Source organism: Oryzias latipes, chromosome 22, assembly GCF_002234675.1.
Source record: "Oryzias latipes chromosome 22, ASM223467v1".
Taxonomy (NCBI): Eukaryota; Metazoa; Chordata; class Actinopteri; order Beloniformes; family Adrianichthyidae; genus Oryzias; species Oryzias latipes.
The window spans coordinates 1532501-1555192 of record NC_019880.2 but is presented as its reverse complement, the minus strand read 5'-3'; the positions used below and the strand labels follow the sequence as shown (position 1 = coordinate 1555192).

The 22692-nt window shown below is 45.8% G+C and overlaps 1 protein-coding gene across 8 annotated transcripts in view; it reads right to left on the bottom strand.

Moving 5' to 3' along the window:
* The window catches only part of actn1 (actinin alpha 1), a 39410-nt gene that overhangs the window by 2600 nt on the left and 14118 nt on the right, over positions 1-22692 (bottom strand). For 5 of the 8 annotated variants that reach the window (XM_023951624.1, XM_023951626.1, XM_023951627.1 and 2 more), the window contains exons 2-18: positions 18516-18630; positions 17357-17476; positions 13066-13152; positions 12122-12209; positions 11511-11589; positions 11351-11432; positions 9717-9802; positions 7225-7317; positions 6575-6805; positions 4724-4871; positions 4495-4645; positions 4306-4414; positions 4078-4218; positions 2781-2963; positions 1367-1501; positions 1033-1212; positions 807-953 (exon numbers count right to left, since the gene is read on the bottom strand). In XM_023951624.1, the coding sequence (XP_023807392.1) occupies positions 807-953; positions 1033-1212; positions 1367-1501; positions 2781-2963; positions 4078-4218; positions 4306-4414; positions 4495-4645; positions 4724-4871; positions 6575-6805; positions 7225-7317; positions 9717-9802; positions 11351-11432; positions 11511-11589; positions 12122-12209; positions 13066-13152; positions 17357-17476; positions 18516-18630 (2175 nt within the window). Of the gene's footprint in view, positions 1-806; positions 954-1032; positions 1213-1366; positions 1502-2780; positions 2964-4077; positions 4219-4305; positions 4415-4494; positions 4646-4723; positions 4872-6574; positions 6806-7224; positions 7318-9161; positions 9248-9716; positions 9803-11350; positions 11433-11510; positions 11590-12121; positions 12210-13065; positions 13153-17356; positions 17477-18515; positions 18631-22692 lie in introns of those variants that run through there. The other 3 variants (XM_023951625.1, XM_023951630.1, XM_023951631.1) reach the window with 2 other exon arrangements.

Genomic DNA, 22692 nt, shown 5'->3' with positions numbered 1-22692 from the left:
CTATGGCAACCTCTCTCACCAATCCAGAGTGAGCTTGCTAGAAGGCCACGCCCCTACCCCTTGATAACGGGCTACAAGAAACCTGCTGAACATGGTGAATGTTGGACGTGGGCGCCGGCAGGCTCCGCCTACTGCAACTTGAATAACTTTAACCAAAAATATGAAAAATTGAGGATTAGCAAGAACAAATTGGTTATTCTGGATTTAGTCGTCTTGGGGCCAGTGGGCACTTCCTGTTTGGAACTCCAGGGGGGAGGAGCCACTCAGTCCAGTTCTGATTGGTGAAAACCTTCAAGCTGCTTCACATCAACGCTGAACATTTTTATCAAACGGCTTCACTTTTCCTCGTTTTGTTGGTTTTGGTTCTGATCTGAGATTTTAAATATTGAGAAGAATTTCTGTTTTGGATAAAGAGCTTGAAATGTTGTTAGTAAAAAGAAATGCTGTAAAAGTTTATTTATGAGCTGGAAAACAAAGAATAAAAAAAAGTTGAAATTCCTTAAGAACTAAAAGCCAGAATTACACATTTATGCTAAATCTTTTAGTTTGACTTTTTTAGTTTCTCTAAAATCTGGATCCCAACAATCCTCCCTGCTACTCCCGGTTAAGTTCTGTTAAATATGATCACTATATATCAGTTAAGGTTGAATCTTTTAGTCTTTTTTCCCGCATGGACTCATGGATTCATGGACTCAGTGACTCATTGACTCAGTGAGTCATGGATTCATGGATTCATGGATTCACGAACTCACGGACTCATGGATTCATGGACTCATGGATTCATGGATTCGCGCTCTGGGACTCACCCGGTCGAAGTGGTTGAAGGACGCCCGGAACTCGTTGAGCTGCTCCTGGCTGATGCCCTTGGCGTCCCGCGTCAGGATCTGGTTCTCGATCTCGTTGATGGTGCGGGCGATGGTGGTGAGGAGCTGCTCCCAGCCCACGCGGATGTGCTGCAGGGCACAGAGAGGCCTTCAGGGGGCAGCACTCGCACAAACAAACGCAGCTTCAGCAAAGAGGGGCGGAGCTCACCTCCATGGTGTAGTTGGTGTGCTTGTTGTCAAAGATCAGCGCCGCCTGAATCAGCTGATGGTCTCCTTCCAGCTGGTCGATCTTTGGTTTGTAGTTGATGATGCTCTTCTCGTACTGGCGGAGGTGCGTCAGCTGGTCCTCCAGCGTGCCGTGCATCTCGATGGAGATGCGTCCAATTTCCTGCACAGAAACTCAGAGGTGAACTTCGGCCGCTGCGCAGCGACCGCTTGGCGGCGAGCGCCTTGCATCAACCGCCTCTCAGCGGAGGTTCAGCCTCTAAACGCAGAGTGTTTGTGGGTCGTAGAACGCCCTACACTAACCAGTGACCACCAACCTCCATCTTGGTCTGGATCCACGGCCCGATGACGTTGGCCTGGTTGGCAAACTGTCTGCGCAGACGCTCGTTGTTCTGCTGCCGGGCGTGCTCCTCGATCAGCGATTGGTCGCGCAGAGGCACCAGCTGCCGTACCTGCAGAGGAGAGGAGACGCAAACCTCCGTCAATTCTGAGGAATTTTTATTCCCTTCATCCCCAAAAAACAAACAAACAAGCGTTTCTTTCTGTGGTTCAGCTTTTTCATTCACACAATCGGTGAACGAAGCGGAAACGCCGCCGGTTATGGCGTCTGAAACGGTCGATTGTGGCCTGAAGGGTTTCTGAACTCAAACCGACCGTTTTCAATAATTCCACCAGAGCTCAGTTTGAACCCTCAGGCCATTTTCCATCACAAGCAGCATCCCATCATGCAACAGGAGGAGGGCGCCGCCCACTCTGCTGGTTCTGCGTCAACTCTAGCAATAGACACCGCTTTACTTTATTTAAAGTGACCACTGTTCAAACTTCATTTAAAAAATGAAGATTTTTTAGAATCTTTGATGATTTTTTTGTTCAATAAAGAAATAAAAACTTTAAAACTGACTTTAAAACCAACTTAACCCTGTTGTTGTTGTGCAATAACCCTGTACAACAACACACAAGGCAAAAGATAACCTTTGCACATCTTTTATTACCTATTTATTTAGTTATTTTCTATTTTGCACATTTCTTTTGCACATCTTTCTACTTGCACTGTTCTGTAAATAGCTTTTTTAAATTATACCTTGATGCCTGTATTTATGCTACATTTTCTTGTGTTTTTTTTTTTTTTTTACTTAATTCTAAGTCTTTTTTCCCCTCTGCTGTCAGTTGCTATGGTGACAAACAAATTTCCCACGTGTGGGATCAATAAAGTATCTCTGATTCTGATTCTGAACTTTATCGCTTCGATTTCTCAACACGTCTAAAAACCAGGTTCCATTTTTTTCCCTGATAAACACATTTCAGGTTTTACTACAATCTTTTTTTAATTAAAACTGTGTTTTAACTTTTCTGGCTTCCAGTACTAATTTTTTGGGGGAAAAAAATATCATAAAAAGCCTCAGGGTGAAATACCACTTTTGTCCAGCAGGGGGCAGTATCATGAAGGTTTTACACCAATAAAACATAAATTCCTATTTATTACTATAATACACCTTTCAGTTGTTTTTTCCCCTGATACAGCTCTGCTTTATGAACAAATATGTTGTGAACCCTGTGAAAAAAACCTTTTTAGAAAGACCTTTGAAATAATTGATCCATTAAAAAGATAAAACCTCTTCTGATTCCAGATGTTTCCGTTCTGAACCTTCGGTTTGTTTCATCACATTCATGTCAGAACGTTTCGGCAGAAGGCGGGTCTTTTCCCCCACATAATGAACGGTGAAGCCCCACCTTGTCCCATTTGGCGTTGACCTCCTGTGGGTTGATGGTGGTGTAGGGGTTGGAGCCCGCCATGTTGACATGGTAGGTCTGGACGATCTTGGCGATCTCGTTGTGGATGCCCAGGATGGCCTGCCGCTCTTTGTCCGCCTCCGGCAGCGTGGCCTTGAACTGCTCGTGGGCGGTGCTCAGTCCCTGACGCACAAACAGAAACCGTCAGAGCAAATGTTTCCAAAATGCTGCAAAAAAAACGACCAGAAACGTCCTGTAGGGTCAGTGTGACCCGCTGTGGCGCAAAGAAGCCAAGAAAATGTCAAGTCTGCCCGTTTGACAAACACTTTTAATGTTAAAACATCAACAGCTGCAGCCTGATGACTGTCCAACAGAAAACTCGTCTCACAGCAAAAACTTAGAGCTTTTAGAGGAAGTTTCTAAAAGACTCGGCGGAAAAAGAGTTTTTCAGAATAAAGGTTTCATTTTGTTTCAGATCTCTGGTTAACCAAAATCTATTTTTTTGCCTCAAAAATGACATCATCCAGCAGGAAAACCCTTTTTTTAATATAATGTAGCTTCGACATAAAAATAAAAAAAAATCCGATTTACCAAAATAAAAGCAGAGGTTATAGATTTAGGTTCAGTTCTGTCGGCCTCTGATCACCGGGGATTTGACCCAGTTTGACCCAAACTGATTCAATATTCTATCAAACGTGTTTGAACGTGAAGAAAGATAAAAGTAAACGTAGTTTACAGTTAATTTATAATTAATTAGAGTTTAAAACAAAGCAAAAGTTGACATGTTTTTAAAAAAAACATACAAGATGTCACTGCTGGAACTTTCCACTGCTAGAAATGATCAATAAGAAGTGTCCTGATACACAGAGGATCAACTGTAAATGGAAACATTCATAAGATAAGGTGATATAAAAAGGGAGGGAACGTAAAACATCTTTCTTCTACTTCTACTGAACCACTAAATCAAAAAAGATTCAAACATTTGAGCAGCTGGAGCTTATTTTGGATTATTTGCTGCAGCTCATCCATCAAAGCTCTGAACTTCCATCACGTCTCCCCTTTCCAGAACACAAACCTTCTTCTGGACACACAGACCAGGTTAGACTTGGAGTTTAATGTTTGTTACTTTATTGCTTTTTTGAAGAAAATTCTCTCCACTTCAGTGGCATTTCTGCGTTTGGCATCCATGGACGACGTCAAACACTTTTCCCTAAAAAGGTTTGGAGTTTTTGAGGAAATCAAAGTTTAAAAGAAACTGTTACCTGAGCAGCAAAGCCGTCTCTGCTCCTCTGCTCACCTGGATTTCTTCGATGGTGTGGACGATGAAGGAGTCCTGCAGGTCCTCCATGGCGCCCTCCATCCAGTTGTTGAAGGGGGCGGCTCTTTTTGCGAACTCCAGGTAAAGCTGGTCGATGGTTTCCAGCAGCTTCTCCGTTCTCTGCTCAAACACAGACAGGCGGATCTTCAGAGCCTCGGCCTGCGTTTCAGCAGCAGCTCCGCCTCACCCGCCGCCGCCGCCGCTCACCTGCAGAGCCTCGCTGCGTTTCTGGGACAGGGCGCCCAGAGCGTCCCACTGGTCGCAGATCCGCTGGCAGCGCGCGTTCACGCTGGGGGAGTCGTAATAGTCCAGCTCGCTGCGGCACACAGAGGTCACACCAGGTTAGTCGGCTTCTCCTCAGACTCCCGGGGCGCCTCCTGGCTCCTCCCCCCTTACTTTAACTCCTGGGCGATGGCTGCGATCTGCTCCACGCGGTCCTGGTGTGCAGCCAGGTCGCTCTCGAACGCCTCGTGCTTCTTCAGCAGCGCCTTGATCTCTGACAGCGTGGCCGTCTCGTAGTCCCGCCTCTGCAGCATCTCCTCTTTACCTGGCGACAGAGAAGGCGTGGCCAAATCAGAAAAGGTGGTCTGCCAACCGCCGCGGCCGGGCGTGGAGGGCGCCGTACCTTCGGTCCAGGCCTCGTGGATGGCGGCTTTCTGCCGGAACTTCTCTGCCAGGTGGTCCAGCCGCTCCAGCCTGCGGATCTCGTTGAGGAGCCACTCCTCGTAGCCTTTCTCTGCTCCCTCCAGGCCCCCCCAGGCATTGTTGATGTCCTGCAGGAGGCCGAGGAGGGAAAACATTTCAACACTCTGCTCCAAAACAACCTGGTTTTAAATGAGAAAGACTCACTTTAACGGGCATGTTAGTTCCTGTGGGATTTCAGTAAAACACTGAGCAGGTTTCTGTTTACTTCTTTGTCCAAATAAGTTAAAAAAAATAAAATAATATTTCCCTTTTTGAGATTAAAAAGATTCAGAATTTTTAAATCTAATGATTTAAACCTCAAACATTCATTTTTTATTTTTAAAAGATACTTTTACTAACAAACATCAAGAATGTATGAAGGTTTTTTTTTCTTCACAATTTTTTAAATTCCTTGTTTGCACAAAATTTGAATAATCAGCTTTTTATTTATCCTTTGTTTATATGTTGAGATGCCAACATTTAACTGTCAATTCTGCATCTCCAGCTTTCTTTTCACCTTTTTAGCAGCAGATTTAGAATTTAGAAGACTAACTTCTTTCTACAGTTGATGATTTTTGGTTTTAGTGACACGTTTTGAGCTGAAATGGATCATAAATATTTAAAATAAAATACAAAATGTTTGTTTGATGGATTTGAGCTTCATAAATGAACTACACTGGTTTAAGGTCATCAAATCCTGAATATAATCTGAATTCACACTGAAGAAAACATCTAATGACAATAAATTAAGAACTTTGAGGTCTTAAAGTAATAAAACACAAAGAAAAAAAGTTTATGCTTCACATGCTACCCCTAGGAAACATAATCAGGAAACACAGCATTAATTTTCATTGTTATGCCGACGATACACAGTTGTATTTATCCATGAAGCCTGACCAGAATGACCAGATAGAGAAACTGAACGCCTGCATCAGAGACATCAAGACCTGGATGACAATTAATGACCTCCTCTTGAACCCAGAAAAAACTGAGGTCATTATACTTGGTCCTAAAAACCTCAGAGATGCTCTGTCTGCTCAGATAGTCTCCCTGGATGGTGTAAGTATAGCCCCCAATTCCACAGTTAGAAACCTTGGGGTTTTACTTGACCAGGATTTATCATTTAAGGCTCACATATCTCAGGCGTGTAGAACTGCCTTTTTTCAGAATATTGCTAAGATCAGAAATATACTTTCTAAGAGTGATGCTGAAAAACTCATCCATGCATTTGTTACGTCTAGACTGGATTACTGTAACTCCTTGTTAGCAGCGTGTCCTAAGAGTTCCTTAAGAAGTCTCCAGCTTGTTCAGAACGCAGCTGCTAGATTGTTAGCAGGAACCAGCAGAAGAGATCACATCACTCCTGTGTTAGTTTCACTTCACTGGATCCCAGTTGATTCTAGAATTAAGTTCTAAGGCTTTATGTTCTTTATGATTCCTGTTTATTACACAACTACCGGTTTAAAGCCCATTGAGACGACCGTTGTCTTAATATTGGGATATAAAAATAGAATTGAATTAAATGTGTCCATGCATACAGGAAGTGTAAAGTCTTTTCAGAGTAAGAGCCTGAAGTTTGGAGGAAACTTTGTGGTGCAGCTGTGTGGTCCTGAGACCGCTCCAAACAAACCACAAGAGACGTCAGATTACACAGAAAACTACGTTTAGAGAAGATAGTCTGTTAGAAAAAGTGTCTGTGCTGTTCATCAAAAACTCCATCAGGACCAGAAAGACTCTGAAATCCCCTCAGAGGTCTTTCCCTGCAAGTCTCCGGTCCGGCTGTGTGACGTACCGAGACCATCTTTCCCTCCGACGGCATGAAGGCGGGCCGGTTGCTGAGCCGCAGTTTGGTCTGCAGGGTGTTGAAGTTGATCTCCAGCTGGCACTTCTCCTGCACTTTGGGCGGCTTGTGGAGGCGCCGGTAGTCCCGGAAGTCCTCCAGCTTCTGCTGCATGGCCTGCATGGTGTTCTCCGGCATCCGGTTCTCCAGCCAGGGGATGGTGCGGCGGATCCACTCCAGCAGCTGCGGCGGTGTGCGGGCCAAGAGAGGAGAGGCGCAGGAAAAGCAGTTCACGGGGAGGAAGAGGAGGGAAGAAGAGGCACGCAGAATCAGGAGTGAAGCAGACGTGTGTGAACGACAAAAAACAGGTTTGGTGAATCCAAAAATCAATGATCCGTCAGCTAAAAGCTCAAACTAAACGCTAGTCGGGCGTTCGGCGAGTTAGAAAATATGTTTTTCTAAAATCATTTTCTGTTTCTGATCCAAAAAGGATCAAAGCTTCATCGTTTACATGACACCTCCGGCCCAGTTCACCTGAACGGAGCACTAACACCCCTGGGGAGGCGGAGCAGGGAGCAGGGCGGGTGCGGTTCATACAAAGGGGGCGGGGTCTGGTGAAGTGTGGTGCAGGACAGGTAGAGGAGAAGGCGGGGCGTGCTCACATCACTGGCCAGCTTCTCATAGTCCTCCATCAGCTGCTCGTTCTCCTGGTTGACCGCCAGCACCTTGCAGATCCTGTTCGCCGCCGTCTCCGCCTGGAGGACGGGCGCAGGGGGGGGGAAACGTGAGATGCAATCAACCACTGAGCACGGATTATCATGCAGGATGCATCCTGCAGGGGGCGCTCTGCTCACAAAACCCCCAAATAACCAAAGATTTTCCTCCATCAGATTACAGAACAAGGAACCAGCCTGACCCGGTCCGTTCGTCTCATTTTGGATCAAATAAACGGGAAAAAAGAGAACTTTTTACAGGAAGATTTAGAGTAAAAACATGACAAATATTACTGCTAGTAATAAACAACATCTTTCATCGGAATAACAAAAATTAAATCAGGAAAACGACCGACGGAGGGCCGCCAAAAAAAAGACAAAAAGGGAAAAAATACAGAAAAGTTTTATGAGAAAAAACGTACAATTTACGAGAAGAAGTAAGAATAAATAAGATGAGAAAAAGGCATTTAGAAGGATAAAGTAATTAAATAATGAGAAATAGTCAAAAGTTTACTTTTAAAGAGTGGGACGTTTATGCTTCAAATTGTTATAATTTTACAAGGAAATGGTTCTGCTGTTTCAAAATAAAATGTTACATGAAGCTTTAAAAATGTTTCAACAAAGACTATCAAACATTTTCTGTTTATTTAATGTTTCAGATAATTCAGTGAAATCAGACGGACGTCAAACTGCACAGGAATCTTTATGTTCCACTTTATTTTCAATAAAACTAAAAGTTTATTTTTGAAAAAGCACGACTCTTTCCTTGCAAACTTTTAATTCATTAAAGAAGAACTTTATTTTTCTCTCATAATTTTATGAAATTTTGTTCTCATATATATATATATATTTTTTTTAAACGGTGCTGGAAAAAAAAATCATTAAATTTAAACAAATATTGTTTAAAAACATGTCAGTTGTATTATATTACTACTTTCCTAACGTCAAATGTAATAAAGGAAGTAAAACTTGGATCAGGATTTCAGCAGAAAGTGAAGCTCGGAGAGGAAATAAATCTGCGTTTGTTCAGACAGCATGCATCTGAGGAAGATGAAGCAATAGATGAAGAGTTCAGGCGGGAACTGAAGCGGCGCTCTGAGAACCTCCTGGCAGGAAAGAAGCTCGCCGCTTCATCTGTGGCCTTTTCCAGAGTGAAGACGCCCTCTTTCGGGAGGGGGGGAGTAACAGGGGGAGCTTGGCGCCTTATAAGGAGACATCTGTGAGGGAATGTTTGCTCGCCCCACGATGAGGAACCGACGCCCCTCCGCTCCGACAGGAGGCGGGAAAACCAGACGGAGACAGATGTTTGTGGAGCTCCTCTGATATTTAAGGAGGATCCACAGTTTAATTCTGAAAGCTCATTTCAGCCCCAAAAGACTCTTTTTATTTGCCGTTTTAATGTAAAAACGGTTAAGGCGGGCTTTTATTTTGTAAAGTCGTTTTTGAGGAAATCCATTAATCAGCAGGAAGTGAGATCGAACCTGAGGTTTGTTCCGGAGGCGGAGCTTAGATTAAGTGATTCGCCGTTTTTGTTTTTAGGGAAGCAGAAACTAAACGGCGTCTTCAGCTTGAACTTCCTGAAGGTTTTCCTCGCCGCACGCCATCGTCCCGCCGTTTAACAAAACTTTGTAGTTTCATGACTTCTAAATATTTTCCATTTGTTTTTTTTGTTCTTCGTACGTCGTCTGTGAGCTCACAGTTCATATTATCAGAACAAGAACAGCTTTTTTTTTGTCACGTTTCTTTTTTTCTTGTGACTCTACTCATCGGCTGAAAATCGTTTTATCTTCTGTTTCCAAACGTCTACAGAGAGGCGAGCGTCTGAGACGGCAGGAGCGCCAAACCCAAACTCCACGGGAGCAGCTGATTGGTGGCGTCTTCCTCACCTTCTGCTTGCCTGAGAAGGCGTGGTAGTAACACGACACATAAGTCATGACGGCCTTCTCATCCGGCCTCAAGGTGCTAACGACGTCTGGCGGGAACAGAGGAGGAGGACAGAGGAGAGAAAACGCAGAGTAAAAGACTGCAAGCACAAAAAAAAGGCCAGCAGGGGGCGCAACCACCAGTCACGATTCTGCCCGGGCCTGTCTGCAGTTTGACCTGAAGACGCCATGGACGGCGAGGAGCCAGAGTGCGCCGGATGCAGCCGAAACGTGTTCAAAACATTACAGCAAAAATTGGATCAGACTAGGAGGATCAGATTTTTGACTTAAACTTGGGGGGGGGGGGGGGGGGGGGGTCAGACTGCAGACAGACTGGAGCCCCACACCTGGAAGAAAACACGTCGTCCCATCATGCATTTGGTGGTGAAAACCATGCGGAAAAGTAAAGCAGCGTGACCCCCGCAGGGGGCGCTGTGCACTGCAGAGAGAAGGAACTGGTTAGGAGAAAACACATTAGGGGGGAGGGGTTACGAGGAGGAGGAGCCACATCCTGGATACCTTCTGGGCGCCGGAGAAGGCGTGGTAGAAGCTAGACACGTAGGTCATGATGGCCTTCTCGTCCGGACGGGCCGTGCCCACAATGTCTGTGTGCGAAGAGAGGAGGTCATGGGGGGGGGGGGGTCAACACATGTTTGAATGAAATCTGATGATCCAGGAGAGAAAACTTAGAACATTTGAACATTGCTCCATAAATTCAGAGACTTCCTGGTTGAAATGGGGCTTCAGGTGGGGGGTAGGGGTGGGGGGTCCAATGCAAAAACAAAACAACAACATGATTTCTGACCAAAGCCTTAAAAACTGAAACCCATGACGCCTGTAAACCGAGGTCCATGTCGGTTCTGCGGAAAACCTTTCAGTGACTGTATCCCAGAACTGGACTGAGTGACTCCGCCCCCTGGCTTTCCAAACAGGAAGTGCCCTCAAATTCCCACAGACTTCTGCAGAGAAATAAGCGGCTATCATTGGTCAGAATAATCATTCATGATATTCTTGGTGTTCCTCATTTTCTCCTCAAATTGTTTAGTTCGTAACTTAAAGTTATTCACAATAAGATGCATCAAAAGTAGGCGGAGCCTGCTGGCCCCCACATCCAACGTTTAAAATGTTTGACAGATTTCGTGCTTACGGCTTTCAAGTAGTAGGGGTGTGGCCTTCCAACAAGCTCACTCCTGATTGGTGAGAGTGGTTGCCATAGAAACTTAGACCGACTGACGATGTCTGGCTCAAACATGGCGGCGTTCGTAGGTTGAAAAAATAAATCGACTTCCTTTGGTTGGAGCCGGAACAAACCATTTGACGTCACACTCAGTCCAGTTCATTGATACAGTCAGTGGTTTAAACAAACAGTCCTGCAACATGATTGGCTGCTGATAGGAGAAAGATGCTGATTGGTTGATCAGTGTTGATCAGAACGGCCGATTTTCTGCCTCGCAGATTCAAACGGGTCTCAACGTCACGGCGTCAGACTCTGACAACGGCTGCAGGACGCGTCGAAAACCCAAACACTTCTGAGATGCTGAGGCTAGAAGAGACGGAAGAGTCTTCATCACCGTTCGGAACATTTGGTTTTGGAGAATGAGGGCTGAACACCTGAATGGAATTAAAGTCTTAAGGCCATGAAAACGTGTTCTTCTCAGAATCTGCTGAGAAAGAACGCCTGCAGACGGTTTACACGCAGCGGTGGGAGGAGCTTAAACGAAGATCTGGAAAATCAGACATACAAATCGGACCAGCCGTGAACTGAACATCAGCTGAACATCCGACATGTCGGAGAACATTTCAGGTCCACACATCCTCATTCTGAAGGGGGGGCGGAGCCTCCAACCCCTCACATGTTTGGGTCACAGCCCTAGAAGCTTCAGAAGACACAACATGAGGACGGTGTCTGAGACAAACCTTCCAACACAGGCGTGAAAAACCGCCATGTGCTTCTGATCAGAAAACACGGAGGAGGATTTCCTGAAGGTCAACGCAAACCTCAGAGGCTCCAGATGATTTTAGGAAGAGCCCCCCGGGTTTGAACCCGCTTCCAGATGTTTGTGTTCAGGCTCTGAGCTTCGGCAGGAGTTCAGGTTACGGAACCTGCAGGAACCTTTGGTCTGGAAGGTTTCAGACGGAACGCGCCGGCTCACCTTCTGCATCCAACATTTTGGGGATGTCCAGGTACTTTTCCGCCACGTCGAAGGCCGTGTTCAGGTTGGTCATGGGGTCATCCTGTCAACAGAAGGTCGTGGACAAGAGTTTAGGGGACAATCGGGAAAAACAAACACGGACGAAACGAGAGGAACCTACTTTTCGTAGTTTCGCGTAGTCGATGAGTTCTGGACGGTGCCGATGGATGAGAGCGCAGAAACCCAAACCATCCTTCCAGCTGGGAGACAAAGAGGAGACTTTTTTTTTTTGATGGACGGAGAGCGACGGCGGAGATGCTTTCCTAACTCGAGTCTAACTCGAGTCAGACTTTTCCCTTCATCCGTTTAATCACAACTCAACCTCAAAAACACTGAAAAGGAATAAGATCAAGCAAACCTTCTGCAAACGTTTCATCACAATGAGGTTAAAACCAAAACCTCTGATTTGATAAAACAAAACCAAGAAATGTTTCTCTTTTTAAATATATATAAAAGTTCAGCAGAAGAGAAAAGAACCATGAGAAGGAAGAGGCATTGGAAATGAAGCACAGAAAGTTCAAACACGACTCAAAGTCTGAAAGGAAAAAAACAAAGATGCTCAAAAAGATGGAAACCTTCAAAAACAAAGCTTAGATGAAAAAAAAGAAACATCTGTTTCTCCCCACGTTTTCACAGAAATCTTGTTTTAGCTCAGCTCAAGCTCCCAACAGAACCTTTTGGAGAGCCGGTTCTCCACCGTGGCGGCCGGTCCGCGTCGACCCCAGCCCTCACCTGATGTGGAAGTTCTGGATGTTGACGTTCTTGTAGGGCGCCGTCTTCCTCTGACACCACAGCAACAGCCCCTCTTTGGCGGAGGTCTCTGCGGGCGAGAAGAAGGCGCCGCTTTAAACCGCCCGAAAGCTGCGGTGCAGACGCTTCCGGATCCAGTTTCACCGCAACAAGCAGGAAACGCACCAGGATGACCTCGGAGGTTCTGAACAATCGCACGTAAAAACTGGCTGCAGCTGATCAAACCCAAAGAAGGAACAACTGCCGGATTTAGTCTGCCAGATGTTTGGGTTCAAAGGTTTGTGTCATTAAACAGAATAGAGACTAAAATACAGAAAAAGAAAAATGATTGAGATTTTCTCAAGTCTGAGAGAAGAGCTGGACATCCAGAAGTTTGGATATAAGTTCAAGAATAACAATAAAGACGGTCAGCAGACGAGAAGAAACTCTGAGTTTGATCTGAAGGTAGATTTAACCTCAAACTCCTCATCCTGAATATGAATAGAAATCTGGAAAATGTTCTGAACTTCTGGAGCGAGTTCTCTTGATAAAGTTTAAAAGGACAGACGTCAGGCTGGACGGCGATGATCAGAGGCTCCGCCCACTACTGAACCAGCGAGGCTTTTCGGCAGTTTGCTAATAAATTCTTTGAAGACCTAAAGGTGGAGTTTCAATGTTTGAGCTTAATTTAAATTCATTTTGTCTTTTGTTCATGAAGACGGGAAACATTTGTCTTTAAGATGGAGCTCCAACAAATGGCGTGGTTTATTGATTGACAGGTCAATCAGCATTCATAACGTGTGGCTCAAACCTTTGAGACGTCTTCCTCGCCACAAAGGTTATCTGGTGCTTGTTTGTGGGGTTAACGTTTTTCATTTTCAACCAGAATCTCTATTTTATTTCCTAAAAATAAGGTTTTCTTAAAAAATGAAGAAAAGCCGGTTTACCTTCCACTGAAATATCCTGGATGGCAAAGCGGAGGATTATGGTCCAGATCATCCCCAAAGTCATCTTGGCGTTTCCGTCAACGATTTCTAGAAAGACGAAAAGCATTTATGTAGAAGCTGAAGTCACAAAAACGAACAACGTTCAGGTCAAAAGTGATTTTATGTTCATTTCTCAAACTGCACAGACTAAGATTTCCATGAAGAAGTTTCAGCGAAGCTTTAATCCAAACAGCAACTTTACAATCAAATCCTTTTTAAACGTGATGCATTTCTCTGAGACTCAAAGTAAGGTTTATGAAGCCGTTGTTGTGATAAATCAATAAATTGATGGGAAACAGTTTCCCACCCCCATGAAAATGGCCTTTCCTTTTTTTTAACATCTTCTTGTTGCATTTTTCTGATGTTGGAGGACAAATATGAAGAAAATTAATCTCAAATTTGCCTTTTGAGTATCAGTGTTGAGTAAAATACTTTTAAAAAGTAATTAATTACTCTGGTTTCTAGATGAAATTGTAATGAAATTCCTTTACTAACCACCTATTTGAAGAGTAATCCATTTTACGTTTTCCTCACCTACATACAAATTCTGCAGGGATTCTAATCTTTGCACAAACATCTTTTAAAGCGCTAACTTCGTGCAAAGTGAACCTGCTTCCAGACACGACCTGCTTTTATTTCACTTCAGACAGCAGTGTGAAAAATGCCACTGAGAGACGAGGAACTGAGCCGTGGAAAACACACAGAACGTTTGAATGCCTCCATGTTCATCTTCCAGGTTTTCCATGATGGAGTGAATTTGGTGCCAGAATTCCAAACCAACACTCGGCGTTTTGAGCTGTAAACACTTTGTGTGCTCAGAAAAGTATGTTGTACTTGAAACTCCCAAATATGTGCAAACAAAACAGAAATTCTCTCTCTCTTCTGCGCTGGAAACTACAGAGCCCTCCAGCTGCCAGTGGCTAAAAAACTAAAAAACAAATCAGATGAGCCGGGCCCCCGGACTCATTATTTGTGCTTGTGCTGTTAGCATGGCTAAATGCCGTTAGCACGTATTGACCTAATGCCAACCCTTTTTCCAGGTCAGTTCTACCAAGAATAAAGCACTGGCCGCACGGATTTAAAAAACTCTAAGCAAACAATCACTAAATAATTATCAGAACCACAATAAAAGCCCGTTTAGAAGTCATCTCCCTCTATGTCTTGCAATTTCTTCTTCTACGGTCGTACCGTAATTTGTCCATCATTAATGATGACGTCACACCATTTGATTGGCTGTACGTTGGCGTGTAAGATAGTGATTGGTGGGGCCCACGGTTGGATTACTGAACCGTGTGCCCGGTTTATCAGATTTCTTTTTTTTATTTATTTATTTTTTTAACCACTGGCACCAGGAGGGCTCCGTAGAAAAACGAGCAGGGCGCCGCGTTACGGAAGCCGACCAATCACAGACGATGATTGGAGAAGGACTTTTGACCATAAAATCTAACCTGCATCCATTTTCTAAACCCCCTTTATCCCTTTGGGGGTCACAGGCTGCTGGAGCCTATCTACGCATTCCAAAAAAGTCTTCATTTTACAAATGTTGCTTTGTCATTTTTAGCCTTTTTTTAAATACCGTAAATTCCGGACTACAAAGCGCACCCGATTACAAGCCGCACCCACCCATTTTCACGTGTAAAATTAGTTTTATACATACACAAGCCGCGGCAGAGTACAAGCCGCGCATGTGTTAGGCGATACTGTCATCCTGACAGATCACGGCCAGAATCCCAGAGTGAGTGTAATTCATTAGCACATTGTGGGTGGTTCCAGTTTTGCCTCTGGCTCATGTACTTGAGTGCATCGATATCTGTCAAACAGCATGGACCTCTATTCTGTTCACAAGTTCCTCAGTTATGGTGTTTTTATTTCATTCTTTTTTTTTACTTATTGACAATCTAGGTATCATACATAAAATTACAAACAGTAACCATATAATCAACATTACATCCCTCAGTTATGATGAGGAAATTTACATCCGCGATTCCACATTTCTCATGAGTCTTAGGGGCTAAAGGCGGGGCCAATGCCCGGCTCGCCATTCTGTTGTACGTGTTTGAGAATGAGCAAGTATCAGCAGTGCATGGAGGGGTGAACGGGTACAGCTCTCCTTCCGCTTGTGTCGCGGCAGCGTTATGGGAGTAACAGGGCTGGTTAAAAAACACACCGGTAAAATACAGCAGCGGCGACTGAAAAGCGCGCCCCTCAGCGTGATACGCGCGCCTCAGTGCGGCGCGTGCGTCAGAATTCAGAAGCCTCTGCGCTCCGCTCCCGCCCCGCGCGCTCCTTGTCTCCCCTTCCTATCTACTCCGACACCTCTGGCCAGGGCGGCTTCAAGGAGGAGCACTTCGTCCCCGTTGCGCCGGTGGATGGAGCAAATCGTTTCTGTGCAGAGCAATCGGACTTAAAACTGTACGTTTTGTGTATGAGGGGCGGGTGCGTTGTTACGTGTGGGAGCCTTCAGACTGCCATCGGCCCCGCAGCTCAATCAGCAGGAGAAGATGTCTCCAGCTCACACGGAGGCTGTGAGTTTTTCAAAGCAAAATTCCGCTTTTTAAATGGAGTGTAAATTCACTCCATGCGCTGTTCTCTCCGTCACGCAGCAAACCGGCTTTTCCAAACCCGTTGGTGACGGTGGAGTTTTTTACGCTGCTTTTAACGATTGCTTTTAACTTGAAAGCTTCATCATATTGTAGCGGCGATCACGTGCACGTTGGGTCTAATGGCCCCAAAGGATTCTGGGATGCGGCCGGGCATGCGTGTTTCATTTTGTTGAACCATGACTGAAGTGTCTAAGACCTGAAGTCAAGTCCATGCTGTTTGGCTGCTTAGAGGTGTGTTGAATATAAATGTCTTGTGCTTGGTGTTAGATAAAGAATACAAACTATTCACTGAGTTCGAAAGTACGTACATGGCGGCCGCTAATTAAATCCATAAATTAGCCGCGTCACTGAATAAGCCGCAGGGCTGTAAGCGCAGGAAAAAAGTAGCGGCTTGTAGTCCGGAAATTACGGTAATTGACATATATTATTGCTAGTTTATTTTGAAGTTCTTTTGCCACAAATGAAAAACTCTGAATCACTAATGAATGAATGAAAGACGCCGAACCGTCACAAACTCTGCAGCCTCTGTTATGGCGGTAAGGGGGAGGAGTTTCATCGAGTTGGGGGCGTTTCCCTCTCTGCACAAACACAGAGCTGCGTTTTTTTTGTTGTTTTTTTTTGCAATTTTAGTTCTGCTGCGTCACAAAAGTTAAGATCCTTCATCCTGTTCAGACTCAAAAACATCTTCTCCATCTTTCTGACGGGGGAGATGTGCGAACGACAGAACCGGTCCCGGATCCAGACGGGTCTGCCGCAGCAGGACCTCCAATCGTCATGATCTGCTCTAAAGCTCCGGTCAGCAGCTCCAGCTCTGCTTCAGGGACAGATCTGCTGTGGATTAGCTCTAATGAACCTGACTGATCCACCTGGCAGAGGAGCACAAATCCAGCTAATTCCATCTGAAACAGACCCCCCCCCTTCATCCGCCCGGATGAGCACTGCCGGCCTCCACTCGACCCCCCCCACAAAGCCGCGGTGGACGAGCAGCGGGGATCCCAGCGCGATAATCCGTCTGCTGTGGAGCCCATCGCTCGTTAGTGATCGATATTTCAAAATAAAAGCACCATCATCAGGGAAATTACAGAGATGGGATCTCCAATAACAACTTTTATGTAAATTATTTCTGTTAGCGAAAGGTTTTCACATGAAAACAGATTTTCAGGGCTTTATTCTCACTAAAACGCTTTCAACATAAAGGACCGGTGAGTTTTAATGAACACTGCAGGAAAAAAAATGAAACCAAGGAAACTTTCTTCTGCTAATTTTTCATTTTTTTACTTTTATTTGGATTTCCCTCTGATTTTATTTCAGCATTTGTCGTTTAATTGAAACCAGTCAAATCTGTCAGTTTCCTGCGGGTTCTGGATCTCCTGGAGTTCTTTTTTCGGTGAAAACTTTCCTCATTGATGCACGCATGGCTGCATCCTGGCTGAGCTAACCCCTGAAAACCAACATTTGGAGATCATTTCCTGGACACGCTGCGCTTGTTGCGACACAGATGTGTAAACCGAGTCCAGAGCCGCTGGCGGGCTGCTGAGGGAGATTCCTCTGCCAGAGACATGTTTACCCTTCGATGGGAGCGGGACGGACGTCCTGCAGCTGTTGGTGCACCAGCGGCCCGTTAACCTGCAGAGTTCTACACGCCTCACCTTCTGCTCCGATGGAAACCAGCTTCACTCCTTTGCTGGCGATGAAGTTCAGCGCTTTGTTGACGTTGGAGATCTTGTGGACCCTCATTTTGCCTCGTTCGGGTTTGGCCAGGCGTTCACCTGAAAGCAGGAGATCCGGCAGATTTCAGGACTTCACAGGTCAAAAAGGTGGAAAGCGACAAGTTTCCAGGTGCGAGCGTTTGTGGACGGCTCCGCCCAAAGTCCTGCGATGGCGTACGGAAGAAACGGCGGCCTTACTTTTACTCAAACTGTTCTGAGACGAAAACAACTCTAAAATAAAAGAAAATAGGAATATCGCTCTAACACAAATGCAAAGGTTTTGTTTCTATGAATATTAATCAGTTTGCTGCGTCACGTTACATGAACGCTGGAGGAAGTGGGCGGAGTCACCCACAAGTTAAGAGAAGGTGAAGCTTTTGGGTCGGCGGCGGCTGTCGGTGGAGGAAACCAGCATAAAATTTGGGGAAGGGTCAGAAAAGAAAAAAAAGAAAGGATGACCTGCCCAAGAAATCCAGATTACGGGTGGAAACCGCCAACGTTCATCTGTTTCTTTGTGGATTTAGGTTTTGTTTATGGTTTAGTGGATTAAAAAGACTAAGAAGAAATGGAACATATTTTTCCTTTTTGTTTGAGGAATTTGGAAAAATGTCTCACATGTTTTTCTTTCGTTTTTATTGATTATAAAGATAAATTAGAGCAAACCTAATGTTCTGTAAAGAGTTTACTCCACAAAAGACGATAAAAACCACCAGAAAGTGTTAAATAAAGACCAGTTCAATTATGTTCCTGAGCTTTACTAGTTTTTAAACATTTTAAATAAAAAAATACATTTAAAAGAGAAATTATTCAATTTAAAAAATACATTTTTTCCAAAAATGTAATTAATGTATTAAGGATAAATGTCCATTAAAGTAGAACATGAAACATTAAAATTACAAATAGAAACTAGATTTTTGGAGCTAAACTGTTGAAAGTTTTATTTTGAAAGTTGTTTTTGGAATGAGGGATCATAAAACTGAAAAGGTTGAAGCTTTTTTTTGGGTTTTCTGGTCTGTGAGCAGCAGAGAAGTGAATTTCTGCAGAAGCGTCGGCTCTCCGTTTCCATCCCGATCATCCGGTGGAGGTCGGCGCTCCTCACCTGAGATGACCTCCAGCAGCAGCATGAGCTTCAGGCCGTCCCTGAAGTCCTCCTCGATGTTCTCGATCTGCGTTCCCGCTTTCCTCAGGTGGGAGTTACACCAAGCTGTGAACGTCTGAGGAGACGAGAGAAGCAGTGAGTTTCTCCCCCCAGATGGATCCATAAATTATTTTAGGTTTTACAACCAGACCGAAAACTCGCTTTGTTCCTTCTGGACTCGGAACAAAATCTAAACCAGATTTCTGTCTTCGCGGATGCATTCGTTCCAAAATGAGTTTTTAAACTAGAGGCAGACATGGGTCACGTCACAGCCATCAAGGTGTGAAGGAAAAGTAAAATCATGCCAAACATTTAGAAAATATCAGAAAAAAGGAAACGACGGCAACAAAAACCTGCAGAAAACCAAACAGGAGTGTAGAAAAAAAAAGAAAGCAGCAAAGACGCATCAGAAGGTAAAAAAAACAGCAAAGAAAAATGAAAGAAATGAAAACAAAAGCCAGAAATGTTGATTTATAAATTTTCTATTCAACTTTACCAAATGATGTAAACTTATTGGCCTTGTTTCCGTCATGAGCGACAGGAAAGTGAAAAAGCTTAAAGCAGCATCGGGTTTCAAAGTCAAATAAAGACTCTGTTTGGTTTCCTGCTCCAACTCTGAGCAGCTGAGAAATAAATAAATCAAGAAAAACATAAAAAAGGACGACTAAACAGAAATCCAGAAACAACGACAGACAGGAAGAACAAAAAAAACATAATTTAAAAGAAAAAACAGCAAAGAAAAGTGGAAAAAAACTGAAAATCTGAAGAAATTAAGGGAAATAAATATTAAATATGTAAAATCTGTGAATTTTTAAACAAAGAAAAGAAAAATAATGTACATTTCTTGGAAAATTATAACTTCAGGAAGCAGTTTCTGAGTTTAATTAAGAACTTTGTGTTTGTTTTTGGCAGCTTGTGCTTGCCGTACCGCATCAGCTTCACCAAACGCTGCAGAGGCGGGACGCAGTTTTCCCTTTTCCAACCCCTCCTGGGCTCAGGAGGTTCTCCAGGGCAAACATCTGGAGCAGGATCTCCATGTATTCTGCTGCCCCCCCCTTTATGAGCTCCTGGGTCAATTACCCAGCAGCCCTCAGCAGCAGGCGCCACGTTTGTGCCAGCAGCCTGGCGTTCTGCTGCTGCTGAACGCTGGCCCAAAGCCACTTGAAAGCAGCAGCTTTGGACCACAGCTGCAGCGCCGGCGATGAGCTCGGCGATGAAGACGGGAGATGTGCCGTCTACACGATGCGTGCCAGCCTGACGGCGTGTGGTCGGGAGTGATCCGGCGAGAGGCAAACAACCAGATTATATGATCCAAAAAAGGATCAGCGCTTGAGAACCGAGTCCAAACGGCAGGAACACACCCTCAAAATATTGTTTTCCTGCAATGTTCCGCGGGGTGGAAAGCAGGCTCCAACACGCAGAACCCTTCAGTGACGATCCTTATGGATGAGAGAAAGACTCAAACACCTTCAAGACACCAACGAACCTTCCGACCCGGAAGGTTCGTTGGTGTCTTGAAGAGCTAAAGCAGGTCAAAGCCCGCCAGCACAAGTCCTGAACGACGCCGAGAGATCCGAGCGGATCTGCAGAAGAAAAAGCTTCTGGGAGTCGATGGGCTTGGTGAACATTTCAGAAGGTTCAGGACGGACGGCGTCCAGGACGGACGGCGTCCAGGACGGAGGGCCTTCAGGACGGAGGGCGTCCAGGACGGACGGCGTCCAGGACGGAGGGCCTTCAGGACGGAGGGCGTCCAGGACAGAGGGCGTCCAGGACGGACGGCGTCCAGGACGGAGGGCCTTCAGGACGGAGGGCGTCCAGGACAGAGGGCGTCCAGGACGGACGGCGTCCAGGACGGAGGGCCTTCAGGACGGATGGCGTCATGGACGGAGGGCCTTCAGGACGGAGGGCGTCCAGGACAGAGGGCGTCCAGGACAGAGGGCGTCCAGGACAGAGGGCGTCCAGGACGGACGGCGTCCAGGACGGATGGCGTCATGGAAGGAGGGCGTCCGGGACGGACGGCGTCCAGGACGGACGGCGCTCAGGACGGAGGGCCTTCAGGACAGAGGGCGTCCAGGACGGACGGCGTCCAGGACGGAGGGCCTTCAGGACGGAGGGCGTCCAGGACAGAGGGCGTCCAGGACGGACGGCGTCCAGGACGGAGGGCCTTCAGGACGGATGGCGTCATGGACGGAGGGCCTTCAGGACGGAGGGCGTCCAGGACAGAGGGCGTCCAGGACAGAGGGCGTCCAGGACAGAGGGCGTCCAGGACGGACGGCGTCCAGGACGGATGGCGTCATGGAAGGAGGGCGTCCGGGACGGACGGCGTCCAGGACGGACGGCGCTCAGGACGGAGGGCCTTCAGGACAGAGGGCGTCCAGGACGGACGGCGTCCAGGACGGAGGGCCTTCAGGACAGAGGGCGTCCAGGACGGACGGCGCTCAGGACGGAGGGCCTTCAGGACAGAGGGCGTCTAGGACGGACGGCGTCCAGGACGGAGGGCCTTCAGGACGTTGTCCTTTAATGCTTGTGCTGTTCAGTGAACGATTGTGCCTAGAACGACCAGTAGGGGGCGAACGCGGCTCGTTTCACTCATTCCTCTCAATGAGGAAACGGCTCGTCTGGTTTTCTGTCTTTCTCCTTTTAGGAAAGTAACATGTGAATTATGTGAATTTGTGTTACCAGTCGTGTCAAGACAAAGTGAAGGCGGATTACAGGTCATCGATGTTTCTCACGAAGAACAGCATTAGCGGGTAAACAATTGCACCGTAATTCATCCGGACCAATCACCATCTGACACGTCATCGGACCAACGTACAGCCAATCAAATAGTGTGACGTCATCAAGTGTTAGAGGATCTGATGATGTCATTTTTTCAGTGACTGGTTCGTGTCGGTCTGACTCACCGTTTCCATGACAACAATCATTTTAATTTAGTTGCAGATTTTAAGTCTGTTTTTGCCCTCAAAATTTTTAGGGTTTTGTCAGATTTGGAATGTACCCCTGCGGTTTTCTGATAAAAACTCTTAAGTTTACAATGTGTGCTTTAGTTTTAAACTACTTTTTCTACTTTACACTTTAAGCTGATCCTGATTTGACCCCAAACCTCAGATCTCTTCACGCTGACAACTGTCAAAATCCGGTCAAATGAACGGATCGGTGAAGGAATCAGTCACAGATCCAGAAGTTTCCGCCAAACGTCATGATCTTCTGGGAGGAGAAAACGTCTGAAGAGCCCCCGTCTGCCTCCTCCTTCCTCCCCCCTCCATGAATCAACCTCAGTTAGGAAAATATTTCCTGCGTCTGTGCCAGCTCCACATCAGTACAATCCTTTCACTCCGACAAGCCGGCTCACGAGTTCCAACCCCGTTCAAACTCTCAGACCAGAGCCGCCGCCGTCAAACACAGACGCCACTTTCTGGAGGCTTCCAGGACGAAACCGCAAAAGTCCCAGAGAAACGGATTCCTAGAAAAATGCCTGGAAAACCCCGCCTCCCGCGTCTCCTCCAGCATGTTCAACGCTCGCAGGAGTCGCCGGTCTCCACGTTCAGGAGGAACGCCGACGGGTCTCTGCACACGGCAGAGTCTGGTTCTGATCCATCTGGATCATAGCGAGCAGAAACAAAAGGAGATCTGCACTTCGCCGTGAAATTCTAGAGGAATGCTCGTCTAAAAAGGGGAAAGGGCAAAGGGCAAAGGTCACGTCTTCAGACAAGAAGGACGACCTCCAGCAACATCAAGAGTCGCTGAACCATGTCTCCAAATAATGAAATAAACTTCTTTTTTACGTTGACGCAGCCAAAGACGTCCAAAAGGAAAAAAAGGTTTGTGAAATAATTCATCTCCATCAGAGGAATTGAAGTAAAGTTAGAGCTGAAATAAACCCGGAAGCCAAAGGAACGCTGAAGTTCTCCACACTCTTCTGGTTCCTGTTTGGCTTCTTCCAACGACCGTCACCAACTTTTCTGTCGCAGTCAAAAGAAAAACTCTTATGGCCTCGACCTCTAGAGCGCCCCCTGCAGGACAAATTCCAACAGCGTTTGGTGAACGTTTTTCCCCTCGACGAACTCGGACCTGCAGAACCGGAGCTGAAGTTCGGAGGAGTGAAAGTTGAGGAACATCAACGTTTTTCCAAGAAAAC